The sequence below is a fragment of the Hyperolius riggenbachi genome, chromosome 7 (genome assembly GCF_040937935.1).
Source record: "Hyperolius riggenbachi isolate aHypRig1 chromosome 7, aHypRig1.pri, whole genome shotgun sequence".
In the NCBI taxonomy this organism is placed as follows: Eukaryota; Metazoa; Chordata; class Amphibia; order Anura; family Hyperoliidae; genus Hyperolius; species Hyperolius riggenbachi.
Genome location: NC_090652.1, coordinates 212144818 through 212170418, shown reverse-complemented (window position 1 = coordinate 212170418; position 25601 = coordinate 212144818). Strand labels below are relative to the sequence as shown.

Here is a 25601-nt window from a genome sequence, read left to right as displayed (position 1 = left end):
TGGATTGTGTAAATGAGCAGATATTAGGGAGGAAAAATAGGACTGTTTTGCCACAGAGAATGCGTTTCTGAAGTTGTTCAAAGCTATTTTATATGCGATGAAGTCCTCATTTGTGTTACTTACCAAACACACAGGAGATACTCACTTCCCAGACAGTTCTCTGCTGCTTATATAAAGCCTGCAGGCTGCTTGTAAGCCAATCAAGAAGTGCACATACACATGACACCTAGTCTGCAGTGATTAATTCAAACAGAAGCTGAGCTACTCAGCTAGTAATTGGAGAGGGTTTCAGTTGCATATAGACAATGGCTATATGGCCAGCAGGGGGCACCAGCGTGCAGGATATACCCTCTCATCTGCCCCCCTCCTAACTAAACTGCATGGGAATCTACAATAAAATTAAAAACAATAATGGTGCACAAGCGCTCACATATGGTGTTGCATGCTGGTTCTGGGGCCCCAGGCAGTGAGAGTTCCTGGGGCCCCAGGCTGGCTTGTGCACCATTATTGTTTTTAATTTTATTGTAGATTCCCATGCAGTTTAGTTAGGAGGGGGGCAGATGAGAGGGTATATCCTGCACGCTGGTGCCCCCTGCTGGCCATATAGCCATTGTCTATATGCAACTGAAACCCTCTCCAATTACTAGCTGAGTAGCTCAGCTTCTGTTTGAATTAATCACTGCAGACTAGGTGTCATGTGTATGTGCACTTCTTGATTGGCTTACAAGCAGCCTGCAGGCTTTATATAAGCAGCAGAGAACTGTCTGGGAAGTGAGTATCTCCTGTGTGTTTGGTAAGTCTTAGAGCAGTTGGGGACAAGCTCCTGGGTGTGGCAGATCCAGGGCTTGGCTGCGCTCACATATGGTGTTGCATGCTGGTTCTGGGGCCCCGGGCAGTGAGAGTTCCTGGGGCCCCAGGCTGGCTTGTGCACCATTATTGTTTTTAACTCATTTGTGTTACTTTCCCTCCAACGCCTTTCCGCTGCTCTAGAGCATCTTTTTAACTGTTTAGTGTCTTTGGTCATCCAGGGTTGGTGACTGACACGGTGAGGGCGGACATTGACGAGGGGGGCGAAGTCATCCATGACTTTGGTAATGGAGCTGTTGTAGTGTATAGCAGCTGAGTCTGGGTCAGTGAAGGATTGTGTGAGGAGAGGTGCCAGGGCATCAGAGACAGATTGCATGTCTAGATTGCGATAGTTTCTGCGAATATCCAATGACCAATTGTACCAAGTTTGAGGCCTCTGCCATTAACAGTGTAATAATGGCAGTAATTTAAATATTTCCCTAATATTTTAATTTTTATTGGCTATAGACTCCACCAACTTTTCTGAATATTAATCCCAGTCACCCAGTGACCAACTGTGCCAAGTTTGAGAACCCTGTTAACGGCTGTATGTGGCTCCACTCCTTTTTCTGAATTTAAACCCCAGTCACTCAGTGACTGACTGTACCAGGTTTGAGGCCTCTGCCATGAACAGTGGAAGAACGGTTGTAGGCTCCATCCAATCTCCTGAATATTAATCCCAGTCTCCCAAGTTTCAGAACCCTGCCATTAATAAGAATGTGTGTAATAATCGCTGCAGTTTATATTTTCCCATTGAAAATTAATTGCTGAAATTTGATTGGCTGTTTTATGCTTCACCCACTTTCCCCAAATGTATCACCTTGGTCCCCAAGTGACCAACTGTGGCAAGCTTGAGGAACTACAATGATGTATGACATCCTTTTACATTTTTTCCATTGACATGAATGGGTGAAATCTGATTGGCTGTTTGTGGTTCCGCCAAGGTGTGCAAGGGGACGTGAGACCTCCAGAGCCCAGGTGTGCAAGGGGACGCGAGACCCCCAGAACATATCTTCCCAGGTAGTAAAGAATTTGTATACCAAGTTTTGTTGAAATCAGTCAAGGCGTTTTCAGTTGACGATGTTACATACATATGGTACATACACACACATTCATACACACACACAAACATCCGATTTTATATGTATAGATGTTATATGTTATGTTATATAATGTTATTTTATTGTTATCATCTAGACCAGCAGTGTCCAACTGGCAGCCCACAGGCTGCATCCGGCCAGCCAGGCCTCCTGCTGCGGCCTGCAACCGCTGGCTCTTCTTCCTGAGGTTCATGCAGAACGGCGAGCGGCAGTGGAGCAATCTTAGCCCACACTGGCCAGCTGTATAAAGTGCCAAGATGATGCGGAGTGATACACACTCCAACCGCATCACCCGGAACTCATTGCTGGCCGGCTCAGCGGGAGGTGTCGCCGGAGCTGTTGTGTAATCACTGCCCGGAGATCAGCGCGGGAGGAGTTATCTGCCATGTGAATTCATTATTTTTGTATTTTCAGGTTCCTGACGCTGCCTAATGTTGTTTATTGAGGGGGGATGCTGCCTTATGTTATTTATTGAGTGCGACGCTGCCTAATGTTATTTATTGACGGGGTACACTGCCTAATGTTTTTTATTGACCAGGAGCGCTGCCTAATGTTATGTATTGAGGAGAAACGCTGCCAGTCTAAATGCATTTTATAGGAATCTGCTGCCAATTGCATTGCATTTTGTGGGAATCTGCTGCCAATTGCATTGCATTTTGTGGGAATCTGCTGCCAATCGAATTGCATTTTGTGGGAATCTGCTGCTAATCGAATTGCATTTTGTTGGAATCTGCTGCCAATCGCATTGCATTTTGTGGGAATCTGCTGCTAATTGCATTACATTTTGTGGGAATCTGCTGCCAATCGAATTGCATTTTGTGGGAATCCGCTGCCAAACGCATTGCATTTTGTGGGAATCTGCTGCCTATTGCATTTTGTGGAAATCTGCTGCCAATTTCATTACATTTTGTGGGAATCTGCTGCCAATCGATTTGCATTTTGTGGGAATCTGCTGCCAATTGAATTGCATTTTGTGGGAATCTGCTGCCAATCAAATAGCATTTTGTGAGAATCTGCTGCCAATCGAATTGCATTTTGTTGGAATCTTCTGCCAATCGCATTGCATTTTGTGGGAATCTGCTGCTAATTGCATTACATTTTGTGGGAATCTGCTGCCAATCGAATTGCATTTTGTGGGAATCCGCTGCCAAACGCATTGCATTTTGTGGGAATCTGCTGCCTATTGCATTTTGTGGAAATCTGCTGCCAATTTCATTACATTTTGTGGGAATCTGCTGCCAATCGATTTGCATTTTGTGGGAATCTGCTGCCAATTGAATTGCATTTTGTGGGAATCTGCTGCCAATCGAATTGCATTTTGTGGAAAGTGCTGCCAATCTAGTTGTCTAACACTCTAATTGCATTTTCTTTTTGGAGGGGGGGGGGGGGGATTGTGGCTCTAACAATAACCTTTGGCCCTCCATCATGTGGTCTGAGAAAAAATTGGCCCTCCATGCCCGTGAAGTTGGACAGCATTGATCTAGACACTAAGATGAAATCTGTCATCCTGACCAGCCAAGGTTAAATATAACTCCATCTCATTTTTAGAGGGTGTCGCTACCCAAGTGCAGTACTACGGGGCAGCTATTCTTGACATCCTGGACCTGCCCCCGGATATGACGTCCAGTCAGCGCCAGACTGTCCTGCAACATCCTATGCTACCTGCGCACAGCGTTGCAGGGCAGCTTTTCCCGACACCTCCAACCTGCTCCCCGGATACGACGCCCCATGACGTCACGTGCACCCGCACGGGGACCCTCCCAATTGATCTCCGCAGTGCTTTTAATCTTTGCCCGGCGGCCTGACACTCATGGCGCCCAGACTTTATTCCACTGCTATAGAGGTAAGTCCTTTATACTACCTGTAATGTTCCAAAGCACATGCGCGCTGATACGCGATGTAGTATCACAATTTTCCGTCACAAATGAGAATTAAAAGAAAAAAACTAAAAGAAAAAAACCATAAAGCATGTATATATATATATATATGTTTCCCTGTTCGCCTCCTCTCTTTCATCAATAAATACAACATAAAGAGGTGGCGCTCCTAGGGAATTACAACATCAGTCTCTGCAATATGATTCACTTCAGTTTGCATCAATCCCTACTATTCACTACAATATGGCAACAGTTTATAGTGGCAGCTTGATCGCGGTATCACAGCATTCAATGCAATATAACAGCAGTCTATAATGGCAACTCGATCGCAGTATCTCCATCAATCTTTCATGCTTCTATAGATGGACAGGCAGCCTCCACCACACCCTTTGTGCCAGACTCACCGTCTGCTGAGACCCCCACTCGGGTCAAGTAGCGCCTTGGGACCGTTACCAGGCCGTCCCCCACCACTCTGGCATATATATGGATCACACTCCTCCGGCTCACCCACAAGTTGCTTATCTTCCTGGTTTGTCTTATTCTTTTTCCCAGACCCTCAATAAAAAAGGCCTCTCATAGTGTAAAATTGTTAGGCATTTATTAACTTATAAAAAGAGTTTACACTCACATGTTCCAAGATAAAAATAGGCACAGAGTTTTGCTTGATGCGGGCTCTCCCCCGCTATGTTGGCCACAGGCAGGCTGATCCTTGTAGTCCCTCCGTGTGTTTACACCGCTGGTGCGCGCTCCCCTCGGCTACACTCCACGTGGGACGCCTGCCTCTTAGTGTTTGCTTCCTGCTCGCGTGGTTAAGCTGCCAGCGTCCCACGTGGAGTGTAGCCGAGGGGAGCGCGCACCAGCGGTGTAAACACACGGAGGGACTACAAGGATCAGCCTGCCTGTGGCCAACATAGCGGGGGAGAGCCCGCATCAAGCAAAACTCTGTGCCTATTTTTATCTTGGAACATGTGAGTGTAAACTCTTTTTATAAGTTAATAAATGCCTAACAATTTTACACTATGAGAGGCCTTTTTTATTGAGGGTCTGGGAAAAAGAATAAGACAAACCAGGAAGATAAGCAACTTGTGGGTGAGCCGGAGGAGTGTGATCCATATATATGCCAGAGTGGTGGGGGACGGCCTGGTAACGGTCCCAAGGCGCTACTTGACCCGAGTGGGGGTCTCAGCAGACGGTGAGTCTGGCACAAAGGGTGTGGTGGAGGCTGCCTGTCCATCTATAGAAGCATAAAAGATTGATGGAGATACTGCGATCGAGTTGCCATTATAGACTGCTGTTATATTGCATTGAATGCTGTGATACCACGATCAAGCTGCCACTATAAACTGTTGCCATATTGTAGTGAATAGTAGGGATTGATGCAAACTGAAGTGAATCATATTGCAGAGACTGATGTTGTAGTTGCCTTTATACTACCTGCCAGCCTCACCTACCTTTTCGCTCCCTTCAAACAGCTTGGGGTCCCTTACACACTTATCAGGCTGGACTGCATAGCACCTCAGCGCTCTATAGGAATGCCGTTGTTTAGATATATTCTTGTCTTCTATATACCTTCTCCCACGTGCTCTTTGGACCACATGGGCCCCCGGTTTCATTGCTTATTAATATGTATTTTTATTGTTGTATGCACTGTGCCACATGTGCCGGTGTGTATGTTGTACACGAGTGTCTGTATATACATATGCATACTCATATATATGTAGATGGTGCATTTATATCCTTGCAATTGACCTGTTTTATATACAATATCTCACTGATACCTATATCTTTGCAATTGACCTACAATATCTCACTGATACCTATATTTTACATAATAGGTTCTCAATTTTACTATATTTATTATTATTTTTTAACGTATCAGGTTATATTTTTTTCCATATGGGTCAGGCTTATTCATAATATATTATTCATAATATATTGTTTATAATCATCCCCACTGCCACCTACTGGCCAAACATTATCACAGAATTGCCACTTTTTTCTTCACATCGTTTACCTACCTATAGGTTTTATTGGGGATATGTATATTAATAATTTTTTTTTTGTGTTTGTTTTTATGACGTCCCTTATTTAAATTTTTCTGCGTACATATGTAACTGTAACTAATTGTTTGCACAATTCTATAACAATTTTTTGGTTGTTTCTTATGCCGTGTATATGAAATACGCATTGTTTATCCAGAGATTTTTTATTAGTCTGATAGCCATCCGTTGTTCTCTTATAGCACTTTACATGACCTGAGGAAGCGACTTTGTCGTGAAACGCGTTGTCAAGGTGCTAATCTTATCCAATAAATTATTACAATTTTATACCAGTGGTCTTCTACCGTTACTACAGGTAAGAGTATTCTCTACTTACCTGATCAAATTTACATATATATTACCTAGTAATAGTGGACTTGTATACACTCTTTGGGCGCCTCCTTTCATCGTAATCTATTTTCACACCTAGTCAATAAAATGCCTTTTACCTAGTTACTGCATCTTGTGCAGTATATCTACAACCCCCAGGACTTCATCTGAAGTCCCAGGGACGTAGATATTCCTCTCCCACCGCTGTGCGCTCCTGCAGTCTCGTTGCCGCCCGTTAGTGCACACATCAGTAAATCGGAACACAGTTCCCATTCACTGATCTAAGTGCCCATGAACAATGACCACCGGGATCAATGAGATGCTGTGGCCATTGATAAAACGAAAGTAACACATACACGTTTTACTTCCTATTAGCGTACTAACAGTACTCCCAGGGAGAAAAGGTGTGGGGACATCTCATGGCTTAACAGAGGAAATACACCTTTATTTCCAAATAAAATAGTCACCATACATTGTACTAGGGAAATATTTTAAACGTTGCAATAGCTGGGACAAATGGGCAAATACAATGCGTGGGTTTTATTCACAGTAAAACATTTTATTTTAAAATGGCTAAAAACTGAGAAATAATTAGTTATTTTTTCTTATTATTCACTTTAAAACACATTAAAAATAAAATAATGCTTAGCAAAATGTACACCCAAAAAAAGTCTAATTGGTGGCGAAAAAACAAACAAAATATAGATCATTTTGTTGTGATAAGTAGTGTGATATGCGGGGGTTTTTGGGGATCAATGCAACTACAGGGAGGAAGCCATAAAGTTTCAAAAACACAGTCTATATATTGGTTATCAAACAAAACTGGCTTCCTGCCAGAAAACAAAACATTGGCTGCTTGCCAGCAAACAAAAAGCAACAGCTTATCTTCAGCAGAGGCAACAAAACAGATTCTCTTCAGTACAACACACATAATACAGTCCAGCACACTTGCATGGGTACTCTTTACCAGTCTGAAGAGCTCTTTGTAATCCACAGGTCTCTGGGCAGTACAGTACAGACTCCAGCCTTAGCTCACATATCCTCACATCTCACAAACTGACTCAGGAAAAAGCCAACGCCCAGTGTGAGACCTGTGCATTTATAACCTCTCCCACCAACCTTCATTGTCCAGCCCCCCTTTCTGGGAGGAATAGATGGACCCACCCAACCTTCCATCTATTCCAGGATCCAGGCCCTGGAAAAAGAAATAAAAGATGTTGGCAATCTGCTGGTTAATAACAAAAACCCTGGACCCCTATTTCCCAGCATTGGGGCGGTCTTAAAAAAAAAGATACATGAAAAGCTGGTGATATATATCGTGCATCCGGTACCGATCCCTGGAGTCCTGTACAGTAGTGATTAAGTTATTGGCGAATGAAAGGGAGGAGTGCTGAAAGGTGAAAATTGCTCTAGTCCTGGTGAACTGGTTAAACTCCCAGCTTGCCAGAAAATATTACTATTAGTTAGTAGTTTTTCAATGGCAAAATGCTGAAAAGGTATTTTAAAGAGAAGATAAAAAATTATCTCCTAGGAGAAAACATAGAAGTAAAACGTGAATTGCATATGGGCCTAATCTCTCTTTTCTCTTTACAGAAGAAACCAATTCTAGAATCATTCTATAATAAAGTACCGTATTTTTCGGACTATAAGACGCTCCGGACCATAAGATGCACCCAGGTTTAGAGGACAAAAGCCAGGAAAAATAAATATACTAAACCTGGGTGCATCCATGGTGCAGGGGCATCTTGTAGACCTTTTTCCCCCCAAGCTCTCCCCGCCAGCTACAATAACTAAGCTCCAGTGCCCAGCTACACTAACCCCTGCTGCCCCCACCAGTAGAAGTACCCTACACTAAAGCCTGATGCCCCACCAGTAACCTTACACTACACTACATTACATTACACTAATCCCCAATTACCACTACAGTTACTACACTACACTAACCCACCCCTGCTGCCCCACCAGTAACAATACACTACATTAAAATATCCCCTGCCTCCCCACCAGCTACAGAAACTAAACACTACAACTTGTGATCTCACCTATCCAGTTGTCCCTCTGCGCACTCCTTTCCTTTGATGTCAGCTGTGATGATCCCCCGGTGGGGGAGCAGTGGCACAATCTTGGCATTCCTTTGAGGTGCGATCTCAGCGGGGGCTGCAGCGGCTGTCTTCATGTATTGTGGCGGGGGGAGGCAGAAGAAGAGCGATACAAGGCAAATTGCAGCATCAGTCATAGTTGTTCATCCTCCTCCATGCCCGCTCTCCGTGCCACAGCAATAATCCGGCTCTGGCTAGCTCTCCAATGTGCCTCCATGTCTGTTTTCCAAGTTCCTACACGGCGGTGGCAGCGTGGCATTAGACGGGAGATCGTTTCAGTAGTTATGACTACCGATGCCTCAGTACTTCCTTGTTTACTAGTGCCCCCTCATGACGTGTGACGCTCGTGCGTGGGACGGAAGTACAAGGAAGTACTGAGGAATCGGTAGTCATAACTACCGCTACGATCTCCCGTCTAATGCCACGCTGCCACCGCCGTGCTGGAGCTTGGAAAACAGACATGGAGGCACATTGGAGAGCTAGCCAGAGGCGGATTTTTACGGCGGCACGGTAGAGCGGGCATGGAGGAGGATGATGACGGCGGTGCAGAGAGCCGGCATGGAGGAGGATGATGGCAGCGGCGCAGAGATCCGGCATGGAGGAGGATGATGGCGGCGGCGCAGAGAGCCTGCATGGAGGAGGATGATGGCGGCGGCGCAGAGAGCCTGCATGGAGGAGGATGATGGCGGCGGCGCAGAGAGCCGGCATGGAGGAGGAGGATGATGGCGGCGGGCATGGAGGCAACTAATAGGCGGCAGCATTGAGGGCAGGCACAGAGGCAGATCGGCAACGTTGAGCCGGGCTGAATAGCTGCCGAATTTAAATTCTGACCCAAAGATGTATGGCTGCAGTGGCGGGTACCGAATGAGGCTAGCAGCAGAGCGAGGAGGAGGAAAGGTGATTGACTGCACCGCACATACAGAGACCCTAAATAGTAAAACGGTTTTATTTTTTTTTCAATTTGTGTGCTACTTTGTTTGATACATTCGGACTATAAGACGCAGGGACTTTTTCTCCCCACTTTTGGGGGAGAAAAAGTGTGTCTTATAGTCCGAAAAATACGGTAATTTATAGTGTTTCTGGATTATACATTCCACACATCCAACTACAAGTCAGGAATATCGTGCCCCAATAGAGTTCACCAGTCCACACTTCCACCAGATCAGGGAACCCTTTTCTTTTAAACAGCTCCAGCATATATCTGAGATCTCTGGGAAAAAAACTGTTTAGGGTTGTTAGGCATCTATACCACAAGGCTATTATATTATAATTGCTTTTATAATTCCTCCCTTACACTTAGAAAGAAAGTGAGTAAATCCAAAGGATATTTTATTTAAAGTTTCCTCCCGATAACTAGTATAAGATGGAAAACCGTCATAGGTACTCTCTCTCTCTCTCTCAACCAACAATAAACCTTTGAAAGTAAATTATCAAGTTTATCCATAGAATTGTATATTACTCCAAATTCAGTTTGATCCCTATGTGTGAAGACTAGAGACAAATGTATGAAACTGATGCTGAACCAACCGATTTTGGTTATCTAACGATGTAGGAGGTCTCACCACTTCTACTATGTCACCCAGCTAAAGCCACTTTCCTCCGAGCCAACCCAGGACTTTCTGCGACTTGACCCCTAGTCGAAACATTGGATTATCAAACAAACGAGTCAAAGGTCTTTGGTAGCTTCTCCTAAGGCAAATATAAGAGAACATTATCTAGTTGTAGGTTAAATTTAACATTTGTTACTTAGTCAATCACCCCCAGGACATCACAATCCTTGAAAACAGATAGGGATAGATCAGGGAAAATTTAATGTAGGTTATGTGGTACCATAAGTACTTTGAAGTTACTTTCCTTTACAGACTTAAGGCTTTTTAATTTTCCAAAATATTTAATTCAAAAATGTGTATCTGGGTTGAGAGAAAGAGCCAGCTTCCAAAATCCCTATATATGTTGCACTGTCTGTGGTAAAGGTTAAGTTAAAATGCTATGTGTTTTTGAGATACTACACACCAGAGAAATAGCCCCGGTGAATGTGTATTTCCCTGGTAAGAGTGGGAAATTGTCCAAGGAAATAACTCAAGAATGCTTTTTTTCCATGTCCAAAGTGGAGAAAAGGCTTAACTCATAAAGAAGACTACCATTGGAATTACAGCAGTTACAAAAACTGGTCAGTTTTTCATGTTCAGAGAAAAATTATTTAACTAAGAAAGAAAGCCTTCTTAGGCACCAAAGTTACATAGGTGTGCCTTCTTTTCCACGTTCAGAGTAGGGTAAAGATTACACACAGAAAAGATGTTGTAGACACCAGAAACTTCTTACTAGTGAATAAACTTTATCCTGTGGTGTAGGATATGTGTCACTCTAATAGTAGACCCTCTTACACTCCAGAGACTCAGGTCAGCATAACATTTATGTTCATGGTGCAGGAAACATTCTAACCAGAAAGACCATTTTATGATCTGCTGTCTATTTGCTGTTGTATTGTATTAACTTCGTTTCTGGCCCAGCAATATCCATCTAAGGTCCCACAAGAATTTATTTTGTTCTCAATGGTAGATCACTGCCATTGAACTTTGCAGAATCTTTGACTTTTTGTACCGTAGAAACCGTACCATAGTCTTGCAAATATAGTGTAAAGAAAGCAGTCAGTTAGTATGAACTTAAAAATGTCTAAACATTATTGTATAGCAATAAATAATAATGTTAAAGAATGAAGCACAAATTCCAGATATCTATCCAATATAGTGATGTCAGCTGACGATACATTAGTGTATTCAGAGGCACATATTAGACTTACACTATCAGTATCTTATGACAAACTTCTGTAATTATATAGTTACATACCATAGTTGGTTTGGTTGAAAAAAGACATCCATCCATTATTTCACTGCATATTATAGCAGACCCTAGTCCCTTTGGTGATCTCATTACAGGTGATCCCATCGGTACAGGATAGCTAGCTGTCCAGCAACCAGCTAGCAGTTTTGGCAGAAATGCAGCTCCTCCGGACGCAAGCCAACTATAGCCTTCTAGCCTGAAGCTCCCTAAAGGTGAATGGCACTGATATGGCACTGATATTTAACCAGCAGTAACTACCCATCAGGATCTGGATACTTTCTAACAAGGACTAAGTGTCATAGACCGCACGGGCCGGTCCTTGATCGGGTCAATCGCTCAGAGTCAGAAGCTCGGTCTCGCTGTCACTTTGAGCATAGATACCCATATGTGGATTCGCAATCTATGTACCAACTAGCCGAAAGGAGCGTCCTGATTCCAAAGGATTCACCACACATGTACAATTCAAATACTTGCCACCACATGTTAGTCAGCACATGACTGTAAATATATTAGCACACTGCGAACACTGTCAGTTAACCCTTAGCTGTATGCAGGGATTGGTGCCAGATCTGTCTATCTGTGTCCGATTCACGCATACGGGTTATAAATACAAGATACTCTAGAACCCAAGGTAATGTGTTCGGAGGAGTAAGTACGATTGTGTATGTTCAGGAACATGTCATAACCGTAAAACGATTTTTAAACGTTTTACTAACAAAAATGCATTACACACATTTACATACACTAATTAACATATACCCACACAAAGCTAAAATAAGAGGGAATAATTGTGAAAGGTTTACTTAGCCGAAATGCAGTCTGTGTGGGGATATTTCCTTCTGGGAAAAGAAATGCAAAGTCCTTGGTTTCAGAATCGTAGGCCGTTAGGTATATTTTGTAATCCAAGTAGATGTTACAGTTCCAAGATGGCTGCTAACCACATGGCCCTCTGGTTAGCAGCAGCAGGCTCTCGTGAAGATGGGATTTGGAGGACTAAAGTCTGCCTGCTGGCAATGTGCTTTTTATGAATCTGGTTTGGGAGTGTGGCAACACCTGCCCCCTCTGAATTACCTACCAATGACAGTCCACCTCCTCCTAGGAGGATTTTGAGCTTAAATTGTAAAACCCTGTAACTCATAAACTATACATGTCATATGTAGGTGAATAGCAGATTCATACTTGTCAGAAAATGCCGATTAATATGACATCTTGTATGAGTGCGTTAGGCTGTCCTGCCCCCAAGAAGGGTCGTACACCAATAACCGGACGGGTTATTGTTATGAATTTTATATCAGCACATTGACTACATTAATTTCATAGCTGTGCTATACTCGGTTTTTATTTAACAGACCGAAATCATAAACCACATGCATTTAAATCTGTTCCCCAGCGGTGCCAATGTGTCTGAGGTTGGCAGTTTAACTACACAGGGTGCAGGGCTAAGCATACCAGCGTCAAATGCCTGTATGCAGATCCCTGAATGCCCACTTGGTAGGTAGTCATATGGCAAACACCGTACTGATACACTGTCACTCTGTACATGGCAATTCTTTCATCTTTATAATTGCCCCCTGAACTGCTGCCAGTTCTTGTTCGTTGTGCTACACTTGATAGGAGCTGGAAAAAAACATATTTGACCAATCAGTGGACGAGAAAAACGCACAAACAGCCCCAGCCCAGCATTGACCTCTTAGTCAAGCTCTGGCCCTGTCCACGACAAAAAACGGAAAAATACGTTACTGCTCTGCAGCCGCGGCGACGGATCCCTGGATTGGTCAACTCCCTTTTTTCCAACTCCGGCACCCCCTGATGCACTGTCCCCCCTTTTACTCTATTAGGAACTCATGCTGCACCACCCGTTAAGATGCCTCACTTAAAGGAATAATCCCATAAGCCACTCACTACAGATACTTTCCTGATCTGCACTGCGCTTGCAAATCCCACCCTGGGAAATATCTGACTTGTACGTGTCTCCCTGTCCCTAACTGGGAAACACTTCCTATCTGTGACCATGCTAGTCTCGCAGCAACTGCTTGGTGCACGTATTCTGGCATTCCTCTCCCTGGACTCAGGCTCTGGGGAAATATTCCGGGATCCGAGATACTCAGTAGAATGTCTCATTATCTCTACCCTCCCTTCCTTTCAGCTGCTCTGCCCGGAGCCGCGAGCACAGCCTGACATGACGTGGATCCCCCAGCCCCTCCTCCCCCCTGCCATGACGTGTGGGGGCCATGACTCTTGGGGGTAGGCCCTTCCCAATGCCGCCATTTTGAGTCCTGGACTGCCAGCTAAGATGGCTGCTCCCATAGCAACCTCTCAATCCTATACACATTAGGAAAAAAAAACACAATCAAACAGAACAAACATTTTATGCCTACTTACATACAGCATAATTACGCATTGCAGAAAATCAGCATTCCGCTACACACACTCTCGGATGGAAAAACAGAACCATAAGAGAAATACCAGAAATTCCACCGTAGCACGTGGAATCCCTTAGAAAAACGCACAGAGGAAAAAACATGCTGACCGAAAAAACTGGCAGAGTACAGTAGCACCTCCCCCACTATCTCAGCTGTGGCTATAAACTGCTATAAACTGCATTATACCTTCAAAGCGACCCAGAGACGTGGGCTGTGCATTCCTGTCTACCCAGCTTACCAAAAAAAAAAAAACATACAGCACGCAGCTAACAAATGCTGCTAAAGACACACAGCGTGAAACCTGTACTGCCTCTCCACCTCGCTTTTCTCTTTTTCTCTACCAGCCTCTCAATCTCTCCTCTACTCCTTGTAGAATGCCACCCCCCCTCTTCTGTGGGGCGCTCTACGCTAGACTGAAACACGGCTGGCATCACTCCAAACTCTTCTAACCCCTACACGGACAGCTTCTCTGAGAAAGCAAGAGAGAGAAAAAAAAAAAAACAAACCCAGCAGAAAACACAAACTCTGAAGACAGCACTATGTACGCTTCACACTGAAGCTGCACATTAAAGCACAAAACCCTGAAAACAGCACTATAAAAAAGAAGAAGTACGCAGCCTACAGCAGCTGCACCTAACACCGAACACATTATCACTTATTCACGTTATTTATTCAGGAAACATAAATACAGATAGATACAGTTCATCATATCCTAGCCAAGCCAATCTTCATGTTTAAGTTCTTGGCGTTACAGCTCTTGATTACCTTCCTAGTGACTGTAATCAGGTCTTCTTAGATCTATTGTAAGTTACATCTAGACTACCTATGTACAGCATACATTATATCAGATTACATATAGAATGAAAATACTTAAGAGGTCCTAGTCAGCATCTAGGTAGCATGAAGTAGGAAGCAGAGCAGGAATCAGAGAGCCCTCTTTCAGCTCGCCCGCTTCTTTAATACCGACTAGGAAAGAGTTAAATGTGACCTCATCTTCCCCTCCCACAGACCAGACTATTGACTGCGCCCCCTTGTGGTGTCATAATACCCACCTACTCGATTAATATTTAATGTCACTTTTCCCTTACTTACTGGAATTTGGTATTTTGGTAAACATGGCCTATGTTGATTGTTCTTGTGGTGTACATGTTGAGGTCAGTGTAGGCCTGTGACCTTCTTTCAGGAACATGTTCTCGGTATCTGCGTGTATCATCTGCTACACGCAGACACTGAGATGCTTCTGCCTGAATCACAAGAAACTCTATTTATTTTAAAGGCATACTCTGCGGACAAGCCTTTTACATAAAACTCAGGCCAAATAACTGAGGCCTACTTAAATTATAACAGACCCCTGGGGAGCTAGCTTCCTTTGGCTTCCCCTGGAAAGACCTTTTGGGGTGTTAATTATCATCTGAGTGTGACCAGCTAGAAGAACCTTTGATGTATTACACCTCTGTGTCACTGGCCAGTAAAAGGGACTCTAATTCAGTGTGGGTGATGGGTATGCTTTCACTCAGAAGAGAAGGAAAAGACATCTGTTGTACGTTTAAACAGAAAGTGACATTCTGCTCTGCTGTGCGGAACGATACAGAATCGCTAATAGTCTCGACGTTCGTATCATTCATGACACCAAGTGGCACTTCATAGTAGCTATATTAAAAAGCCCCTCACTACCCTCCCCCCTTAAATATCCTTGGTACAAACATACCGAGGTGGTCTGAGATAATTACTGAAAGGGAGGAAAGATCTGCTTGAATGATGAGGCTGGTGCCATTATGTCTTAGGTGTTGTTTCCATCTTGGGAGTTATCTCTAAGTTTACCCAGCTTGGAAACTGCCTCTGAAGCCCAGCAAGCTATGCTTACCAGATAGAGTTGCAATCCACAAAAGCTGTACAGTTCGAAAAGGTAGCTAGGTACGTTATGTGAGTCCTGGCTATAGAAGTGATTGGTATATCGGAGTTAAGTGGGAGCTGCTCTTAAATGCTTTCTTACTCTGGAATTCCGGCCACACACCCCACAGATACAGGGCAGAAGCATAATGCATCTCCATGTGGCTTATTCTGTGTAATGTGCAGGAGAAGGGCTGATTACACATATAGGAGTCAAACAAACTTTATTTAGCACTGTAAATCAAATAAGGTTTGTTATTTTGACCCTAAATACTAGTTCCGTCATTTTTTCTTTCACTTTGCTCTCTAGTCTTGGTTATCAGCAGCGATTTCTGATGTCTGCTGTGGACTCTTGCTTCTTGGGAGTCAGTCATTTCTGTAAGTTATAACTGGTTGTCTTTATTTGTGGTATAGTGGTGACTAGACAGGAGCAGATTCAAAGGCTCAGTTACTTTCACAAGGAAGTTATAGCAAATTCAGTTATTTTAATTGAGCGCATGATAAAATTAGTACTATGCATTTTTCTTCATGACTTGGAAAATAAAATTTTCTTCTAAACATTTTAGTTTAATTTGCAAAACAGTCAGCATTATACACTGAGGCATCTCAAGGAAAAGGGCAAGAATACCACTCTATATCATCCTAGCACTAGTAATTCTCTTCTGCTGCTAGCTTAAGCCTTTAAGTGTCCCTGCCATAGAGAGTTTATGCACTTCTCTAATAGTGCCTTGCAATCCAGCACTAAACTGTATCACATTAATCGCATTCACCTGGTCTGTGCCATGATCAGTGGGCTAATAATTGTTGGTTTACTACATGAGCTGCTTAAGGTTTGGTACCCACTTAGGAACATTTTTATAGCCCTTGCCGATCATCAGAGATTGGCAAAGCACTACGTCAGTGCATCACTATGGAGGTGGTCCCACTAGCAACGTTTCAACCATAAAGCAGGAATCTCCGTGAAAATTTGGCAATTCCGCTATTTAGCAAGGCACTTTGTCATTGCTGCAAAGTGCCTGAAGTATTTCTCAACCTTAAGTATTTTTTTTATGTTATCTAGGTGATAAACATTATTTGAACCTCGCCATTTTTCTTTTCATATTTCTTTAAGTCGCCATTTTTTCTTCAGTTTCATAGCTTTTGCTAATAATACAAGTAAATTACAGAGCACCATTGAAAAACTATTTTTATATGAAGCCAGTCTATTAGATGCAGTTGTCCTCTTTAACATTAACTAACAACTTTTTTTTCTCTGTCTTGTATTCAAGGCTGAAAAACAGCCTCTGGTCTTTCAAGGTCTAGTTTCCCTAGCATGACAACCACCATAACATAGCAGGTTATTAGCAAAAATACTGCAGGTTTTATTGAGAATAGATCATAGCCAAATAGCTTTTCTGAGATTCCGTGAGAAGAATTTGAGCTCATTTGCATATTCCTTGTTTAATAATGCAATGACATTTATTGGTTATTTTTGCTATGACATTTGATGATGTAAAAATGCATTTATAGTCAGTAGCATGGAAATAAAGTTTGAGTGAGTTCTAATCATGCTGTTCATCTAGTAGGATTATTTCTCATTCCTGGTGCCACCGATTGACTGTGGTGTATGCGTGTATTGTGTGATTAGAGTTTTGAGAAGAACCCACAACATCTACTGTATATACTTGCATATAAGCCGACCCGTGTAAAAGCCGGGGTACCCACTTTTCCCTCAGAATCCAGAAAAAAAGTAATTGACTTGCATATAAGCCCCCTCCCCAGTAGCCAGATGTGCCCCCCAGTACAAATCAGTCCCCCACCCCATAGCCAGATGTGCCCCAAGGATAATACAGCTGTGTTTCAAGAATGCCACAAGATGGCATCATAGACATGAGACACAGCGATTGCCACACACGAAAAATCCCCAATCACTGCACCGCTGGCAGGTTGCTCGCATGCTCTGCTTCACAAGCCAGGGGACACGAGTAGTCTTGAGCAGCACAATCTGCACACCATATTGCAGGGGATGAAGGGCACGGACACAGCAGGGAGCCAGCTAGCAAGAGCAGGATTACTAGTGCAAGATCCTTATGCACCTCTGCCAGTAACAAAACTTGCTCCACCAGCTGTTCCACTCCATTGACTCGCATATAAGCCGAGGTGGTAATTTTTTAGTATATTTTGTGTGCTCAAAAATTAGACTTATACGCGAGTATATAAGGTAGGCTACCCTTTCTCCACACATTTTAGAATGGTCCCCTTGGACTGCAATCCTGCAAGAGCAGTGCCTGATCAAACATGAACTGTAATGCCCCTTCAGGAGTTGGTTAGGTAAGTTGGAGCAATTTAGGCTTGGAACAGAAAAAGAAACTGGAACATGCAAAGGTTCTAAGACAGGTCAGATTTGCAAACTGGCAGAAGTAGTGAGCAAAGTGGGTTTTCGTACAGGCAGAGATTTGGCAACAAATCAGGTTCTCAGGCAAGCAAAGGTGGAGAACAGAGCGGGTAGTCGTACAAAGACAAGGTCAGCAGTAAGTCGGTTAGTTATACACTCCAGCATCAGCAGAATTGGCACACATGTAGGTCAGGTCATAGGAAAGCACACTAACACACAGGCTGCAATATTAATGCAGTGGTCAGAGCTCTAGACTTAAATAGGTCATTTAGCAAAAATCCCGTACACATTGAAAACTTATAACTACAGAGGGAGCTGGCAACACTGAAAGTACAAGTAAATATCAAGTAAAATCTCAGAAAAATCAAATAACAGACTTTAACAGCATGGTATGGGAAGTATTCTAACTTATTAACCTCCAGTGTCGGGCAAGAAAAATTAGCTGACAGTGGTATGCTCGATACAGAGTCGGGCATGCCACCCAGGAGGTTTACTAATGTATTACGTGCCCCCTGTAAAGTTTAGCTAACTAGATGAGCCGCAGTGTAAGTTAGCCAGCTATAGGTTCTCTAGTATAGGTGCCCCCCACCCCCTGAACCCCCCCTGCACCGATCCCCAGCACTGTTACTCACTGTGACACTCTCCCGCGCCAATAACAGCACCCCTGCTGTGTACAGCTCCGGTCTTCTCTACGTGGACATCGGGACTCAGTGTCATGACCTTGATGACATCATGACGTGCGACCCATTGCTCCGCACAGAAATGAGCGAAGATGTACGCGTTAGGGATGCTGCGATCGGTGAGAGTGACACGGTGAGAAACAGCACCTGGGATCCCTACCTGGCTAACTTATACTGGGAGCACCTATACCTGGTTAACCAATACTGGGAACACCTATACCTGGCTAACCTATACTGGGTGCACCTATACTTGGCTAACCTATACTGGGGGCACCTATACCTGCCTAACCTATACTAGGGGCACCTATACCTGGCTAATTTAAACTGAGGGCGCCAATACTTGGCTAACCCATACTGGAGGCACCAATACTTGGCTAACCCATACTGGAGGCACCAATACCTAATCTTTCTCTAATCAGATTCGATAAGAGAGAGATTTGTCTCTAGGTCGAATCTGCCCATCATCGCTCGATGTATGGCTCCCTTTACATTTGTTTTAGTGCACATTGAGCAGTTTCAGCTTGAAAGTGTAAATGATCTGATATTTTAGGGAGTAATTCTAAAATTTAGTTTTGATTTGACTTTGTGTTTAAAGCGGTATTGTCACCATAAAAATCACATTTCAACAGCAACTGGCCTGAGTGTATTAAGTGATAAAGATGCTAATCCTGCATTCAAAACTTGCAAAACTTTTCTGTTGTTATGGTTTGGAGTTATCACATACTTTAGGAGCACTGTCCCTAGTGCCAAACAGTTGAATGCTGGGAGTTATTTTTATCTAGAATATATTCCTCCTCTTCCATTTATTTCCCTGCCTAGCTGCTTATCAGAAACACTTGATCACTTGTGTTTACAAGCAAGGCTGAGGTGACTCAGCGATTTGGATGTGTAAATAAAAAAAGTGCAGTTCCTGGTTTACACCTCAGTGGGAGTGTCTGAAGACTCTGGGAGGAGGGCAGCTAATGAATGCACAATTATGCAGGAGAACAGAGGCACCAAAAGGATAAAAGGAAGCTAAATGAGCTTAAAAACCAAATTCTTGGTAAATAGAGGAGGTAGTGGTGGACTTACCTCCTCCAAGTAGACACACAACGACTGTAGTAAAGACAGTCAATATATTTTATTTATGAACGCCAAATATGCAACGCGTTTCGCAGGTTTGATTCCGCTTCATCAGGCAATAACAACGGAGCAATAGCATATGTGGTCAGTAGAAGAGCCAGGCACCTCTGTCGATGAATAAATGCACAATGAGCAAGAGAAGGGAGTGGGGGGAAACAAGAGTCAGGGAGGATATGATGTCAGCATTAGCTTGGCAAGATGGCCACTGCCTAGAATAGGATTTTCTGCTTTCCCTTTCTAAAATTCACAGGAATCATTACGTGAATAGCACAATACATCTGTTATGTAAGTAGAACTAGTATTTATCTACTTATATATGTGTTTTTTATTTCTAGGTTAGCATGGGTGTCGCTTGTTCTTTAAAGCTTTTATTATACAAAAAATGTATACTAGACCCTTGCTAGACACATTTTGATAAGTTACAGGAAAAAAAGTTATGAAAATAAATTTTGATCACTATTTGCACAGAAGTCCAGCAGAACCTATACGCCAAGGGGGTTAATAAAAACAGAAACTAGTAAATAAGGTGGTTTAAATCGCCAAGTGCAGGCTACAGAATGAAAGATGATATCAGATTGCCTATTGTCTCTGGTCTACTTTTGAGGCTTCTTTGCAGCTACACATCTTAGCCCCATGACAAGATAGTATCAGCCCACAAGGAAACCACAGAAAAAAATTACACACAAGAAAACCACAAATACAGTACGGTTATCCAACATTGGGCCCAATGCACCAACTAGGGTGAACACGTGAGTTGCTATGGTAAAAGCGCCGTGTAACACTTATTACCATAGCAATGCACATGTTCCCAGGGTAACACACCAATGGGTTGAAGCGGACCTGAACTCATGAGTCCTCTCTGCTCTAAAAGATACACAACAGCATAACAACCTTTGAACAAAACACATTTCTTTGTTACAGCTGATACAAATCTTAACATAAATCTGCACTGTTTCTGCTTCCTGATTCATGGAAGCAGACATATTGTTAACATCCAGTGCTTTCAAATTGGCTTATCTGCTATCTCTGCCATAGGCAGCCATGTGACCCAGAGAGAGATCAGATAACCACTGGCGATTTTACACAAATGAGGGGGAATTAGACAGGCTAAAATCTCCAAATACAGACAGGATGCATTTCTTGCATTTATCTCTGTTTTTCTTCTGTCTTGTGCAAGAGTTCAGGTCCACTTTAATAGACTGTGCTCCCCAGCGTTAGTAATGGTAAAATTGCCATATGCTGCCTGCTCGTGGCAATCTTACCAACAGATGGTGCATCAGGACCCTTGTGTGTACAGTAGTTATTTCATTACCTGAACTGGGTGCAGCCTGGTGGTTGTACTCCCGATTCCCTCCACGGTTGTTACAGCTGCTCCTTGCAGTGAACATATTGGCAACAAGCAGGCATTGGCTGAATGATGGCTTGAAGTAGTTAAGAATTCCCTGGAAAATACACATTGGCATCACAGGACAAACACTCCACTTATACTGGCCACACACATTTCAGTTGCAAACAGAGATGGATTAACCACTTCCAAACTACATTTTACCCCCCTTCAAAACAAGAGCAATTTTCACAGCATGCTCCTCCCATTCAGTTCGCCAATAACTCTATTGTTACTTATCATACTTAAAGGGGAACTGAAGAGAGAGGTATATGGAGGCTGTCCTGTTTATTTCCTTTTAATCAATACCAGTTGCCTGGCAGCCCTGCTGGTCTATTTCTCTGCAGTAGTATCTGATTAAAACCAGAAACAAGCATGCAGCTAGTCTTGTCAGATCAGACTTATAAGTCTGAACCACTGAAACACCTGATCTACTGCATGCTTGTTCAGGGGCTATGGCTAATAGTATTAGAGGCAGAGGATCAGCAGGGCTGCCAGGCAACTGGTATTGTCTAAAAGGAAATAAACATGACAGCCTCCATATACCTCTCTCTTCAGTTCCCCTTTAAATGATCTATATACCATATTTTTCAGACCATAAGACACACCTAGGTTTAGAGGCCAAAAACCAAGGGGAAAAAAAATATACTAAACCTGTTGCGTCCATGGTCCATGAGCGTCTTGTGGAGCTTGACTCCCCTCAAGCAGTCTCCATTGCACTGCCCAGTTATATATACTAAAATAGAATTAAATCTGAGAGGGAAGCAGGCATGGCTTTAGGAAACACCTCCTGCAGGATTGGCCGAGAGCTCCTAAAATATGGGTGATTGGTGTGGGCGGACTGTTTATGTCATCCCCGTCCCCCCCTGAAAAATATTGCAGCCAATCAACAATGGGCATGAATCAAAAAGCTTTTTCACCTGTTTTCCTCTGCTCTCACCTTTTCTATGTTACATTGTTAAACTCCCAAAGAGTAAAAATATAATTAGGTAAGAAAAGTAATATTGAAATGAAGTTAATCAGAAACAACTTACTTTGAGTGATTATTTTGCTTATAAATGTGCTGAACGTTTATTTTGATCAATTAGTAATAAATAAGTCATTTATGAGACATTTTGTGAATAGAGCCCAATAGGGAAGGTTGCTGTTTTTTTTGCTTGCCATTAATGTATGGCCCGGTGCCTGCCTGGGAAGTTTTATTATGCAATTTAATTTGCAGTGTAAGTATTGAGGGGGGGCTTTTTGGAGGCAGAAGTGTTTGGAGATATGAGGAGGTCTGGAAATAGGAAATGACACCTTTGGATCATAAGACGCACGCACTTCCCCCCTTCCCCCATAAACACACACACTTTGGGGGGAGAAAAAGTATATCTTGTGGTGCGAAAAATACAGTATTATTTTTTGCAGGACAAACTAGGCTTTCACTGGGCAGTACATTTTGCTAAGATTTTATTTTATTTTATATGCATATTACAGGGAAGAAGAAGAACAAAATCATAAAAATGTATTTCATTTTTCTATGTAATAGTGTATTATAGTGTATTTGGGTGTATTTTTACGTTTTGGACACAAGATGGCTCCACACTTAGCTCCCAAGTACTGTAAACAGTAGACAGCAACTATTGTGTGTAACTCAAGGAAGATGTCCGCACTCTCGCTGGTATAGTCCAAGGGTCTTTATTTTAATCCAAATCGCAAATACAGACATTGGCTATTGTGTGTAACTGTTTACTTTGTGGATAAAAGCCAGTGCCTCGATGACGCCGGCTTTTATTCATCACAGGCACTGTGATCAGGTTTGGGAATACCTGTTTCCCATTCACCGATCACTGAATGGCGGGATTGCGACGAAGGCGAAAGGAAACAGCGCAGCAATCCTGAATGGTAGCGGTAAGTAGACAATATGTATATCTATGCCCCTGATCTGCAAGCGAAGTATACAGGGGAGTAGATATACATAGCAAAGACCCGGAAGTGGTTACGTTAAAATGGGCCCCAGGCAATGTATTGGCTTGCGCTCCACCTGCTTGGCATGTTAGCTTTTTCATCATTTGACTCATGACCCTGATGAGTCAAAATGATGAAACACGTTGGTTGGAGCTAAGGACGGGATGTGACTAGTGTGCAGCAAGAGGAGACGTCCTGGGAATTTATATGAAGTGCTTGTTTTAAACTTACTTTTGTGAATACCCTCACCTTTTACGGATATAACACTATATGAGGTTTCCAGTTCATAGATCAAGCGGCTTATGTATGGGTTGGAGGTGCAACATAAGCTGATCCAGGAATAGTGTATTAAGAGATCCAGTGACAAGTCATCCATTCATGCTGCGGGACCATTACAGCTGTCTGGGAGGGTGGGCAGCCCTCAGAAAGAGTGAGCAGGAGTATATTGTCATGGCAGTGTGGAGGCTGTGGTTTGATACCTTTGTTTACTGGATGTCTGCACTATGATATTATTTATGTGTTTCTGAGGTTACACGGATCAATGAGGTTTGAAGTTGGATGGGGATTTGCCAGTGGATATATCACATGCTCTGTAGGCCTGGGCAGTGTGTTGATAAGGTTAGTTGGACACCCATCAGACGGACACGTGGTGAAGGCTGGTGATCCCAGTAATACTCATGCGGCTTAGTCTATGCTCTCTGGTGGAGGACCCTGGATGTACTTGCTATGTTTGTTGATGGAGAAGAAGACCTGGAGAGCTACCTACAGAGCCACCCGGTTTTTGCTTGATCCTTCCCTGGAAAGCACTATCCATAAGTACTGTATTTAAAGAGAATCTGTATTGTTAAAATCGCACAAAAGTAAACATACCTGTGCGTTAGGGGACATCTCCTATTACCCTCTGTCACAATATCGCCGCTCCCCGCCGCATTAAAAGTAGTCAAAAACAGTTTTAAAAAGTTTGTTTATAAACAAACAAAATGGCCACCAAAACAGGAAGTAGGTTGATGTACAGTATGTCCACACATAGAAAATACATCCATACACAAGCAGGCTGTATACAGCCTTCCTTTTGAATCTCAAGAGATCACTTGTGTGTTTACCTTTGTCCCCCTGCAGCTTTCATCCACTGAATACTAGTGACAGGCTGTGAGGCTGATCGTTTCTTCCTGCAGACAGCTCTGCCCTGTCTGTAATTCCTCAGTATGTGGCAGCCAGCTCCTTTCAAAGCCTAACAGAGGAGCATTTTTATCCAGCTCTCTTCTCTCACTGATAAGAGAGCAGAGACACTGCTGGCTTATGTAAATAACACACACACTGGAGTGTGCATAGAGGGGCCTGGAGAGGGGTGTGCATAATAGATCAGCACAGTAGAGTTGGCAGCCTTCCAGTCACAGGGCGACAAGTTCCGACAGGGGAAAGATACATTGATTTATTACAGAGACGGTGATAGTAGAAAGTGCTGCAGTAAGCCAGAGCACATTAGAATAGGTTTAGGAACTTGTAGGATGGTAGAAAAAAAGGAGGAAATTTTTTGTTACAGAGTCTCTTTAATGTTATATGCATATGTATAGCATTTAACTGGAGGAGCAGCAGACCCATAGCGAGATGTCAGATAGGCAGAGTGGGAGCACATTTTGTCCTGCATATGAACATTGACTTACAGTTGTGATTAATCACAGATGAGGGGGTATTAGACAGGCTAAACTCTCTAAATACATACAAAGTGCATTTACCTTCTGTCCTGTGCAAGAGTTCACGTCCACTTTAAATGAAGGTTTATACTTACTCATGTAATAATAAAATGGTCAGTCAATATACCATGTTTTTCAATCATTTTAAAATTGATAGTTTCAGAAAATTACCTAAAAATGAACATGCAGATGACCGCCGTAAGACTTGCGTAATGTTACCTTCCTTTGTATAAGCTTTACATAAGTTATATTTAATATAAAAGTGTATACTATAACAATGTCATTATTCTGGATTCTACAAAATATCTCTCAATCCTTTAGATTCTGTGTGTGGCATTGTAACTACACTCAATAACTTCATAGGTCATTTTCTGGCACAAAGAATGACATATAATGCATATGAAATTAATAATGCTTTTCTATTTTAGCCTTGGCTAGCATTTCCACTGAACGGCTAATCCTATCAAAACGACTGGATTGCCCATTCATCAGAAGTAAATTATTCTGCAACGCTTATTTCATTTTAATGCTGCATGCTTTTTAGAAGATGCCAAAGCTTTTTCACAATGCATTTCTATGGAAAGTTAAAAACGCATTAAAATGCAACACAACAGAACACAATGAAATGCATTAAGTCTAGAAGGACCTTACCCCTAATTTCCTGCACCAAAAGACCCAGCAGCATTAAAAAAATCTGTGTCACAAGGCTACATAGGATCTTTAAAGGGACACTGTAGGGGGGGCGGGGGAAAATGAGTTGGACCTACACGGGGCTTCTAATGGTCCCCCGCAGACATCTTGTGCCCGCGCAGCCACTCATTGATGCTCCGGCCCCGCCTCCGGTTCACTTCTGGAATTTCAGACTTTAAAGTCTGAAAACCACTGCGCCTGCGTTGCCGTGTCCTCGATCCCGCTGATGTCACCAGGAGCATACTGTGCAAGCCCAGTATGCTCC

At 43.0% G+C, this 25601-nt stretch overlaps 1 protein-coding gene across 1 annotated transcript in view; it reads right to left on the bottom strand.

Moving 5' to 3' along the window:
* LOC137524806 (aldehyde oxidase-like) overlaps positions 1 to 25601 on the bottom strand; it is a 339511-nt gene that overhangs the window by 156874 nt on the left and 157036 nt on the right. Inside the window, exon 6 of the mRNA XM_068245128.1 lies at positions 20934 to 21042. Coding sequence (XP_068101229.1) covers positions 20934 to 21042 — 109 coding nt within the window. The remainder of the gene's footprint in view (positions 1 to 20933; positions 21043 to 25601) is intronic.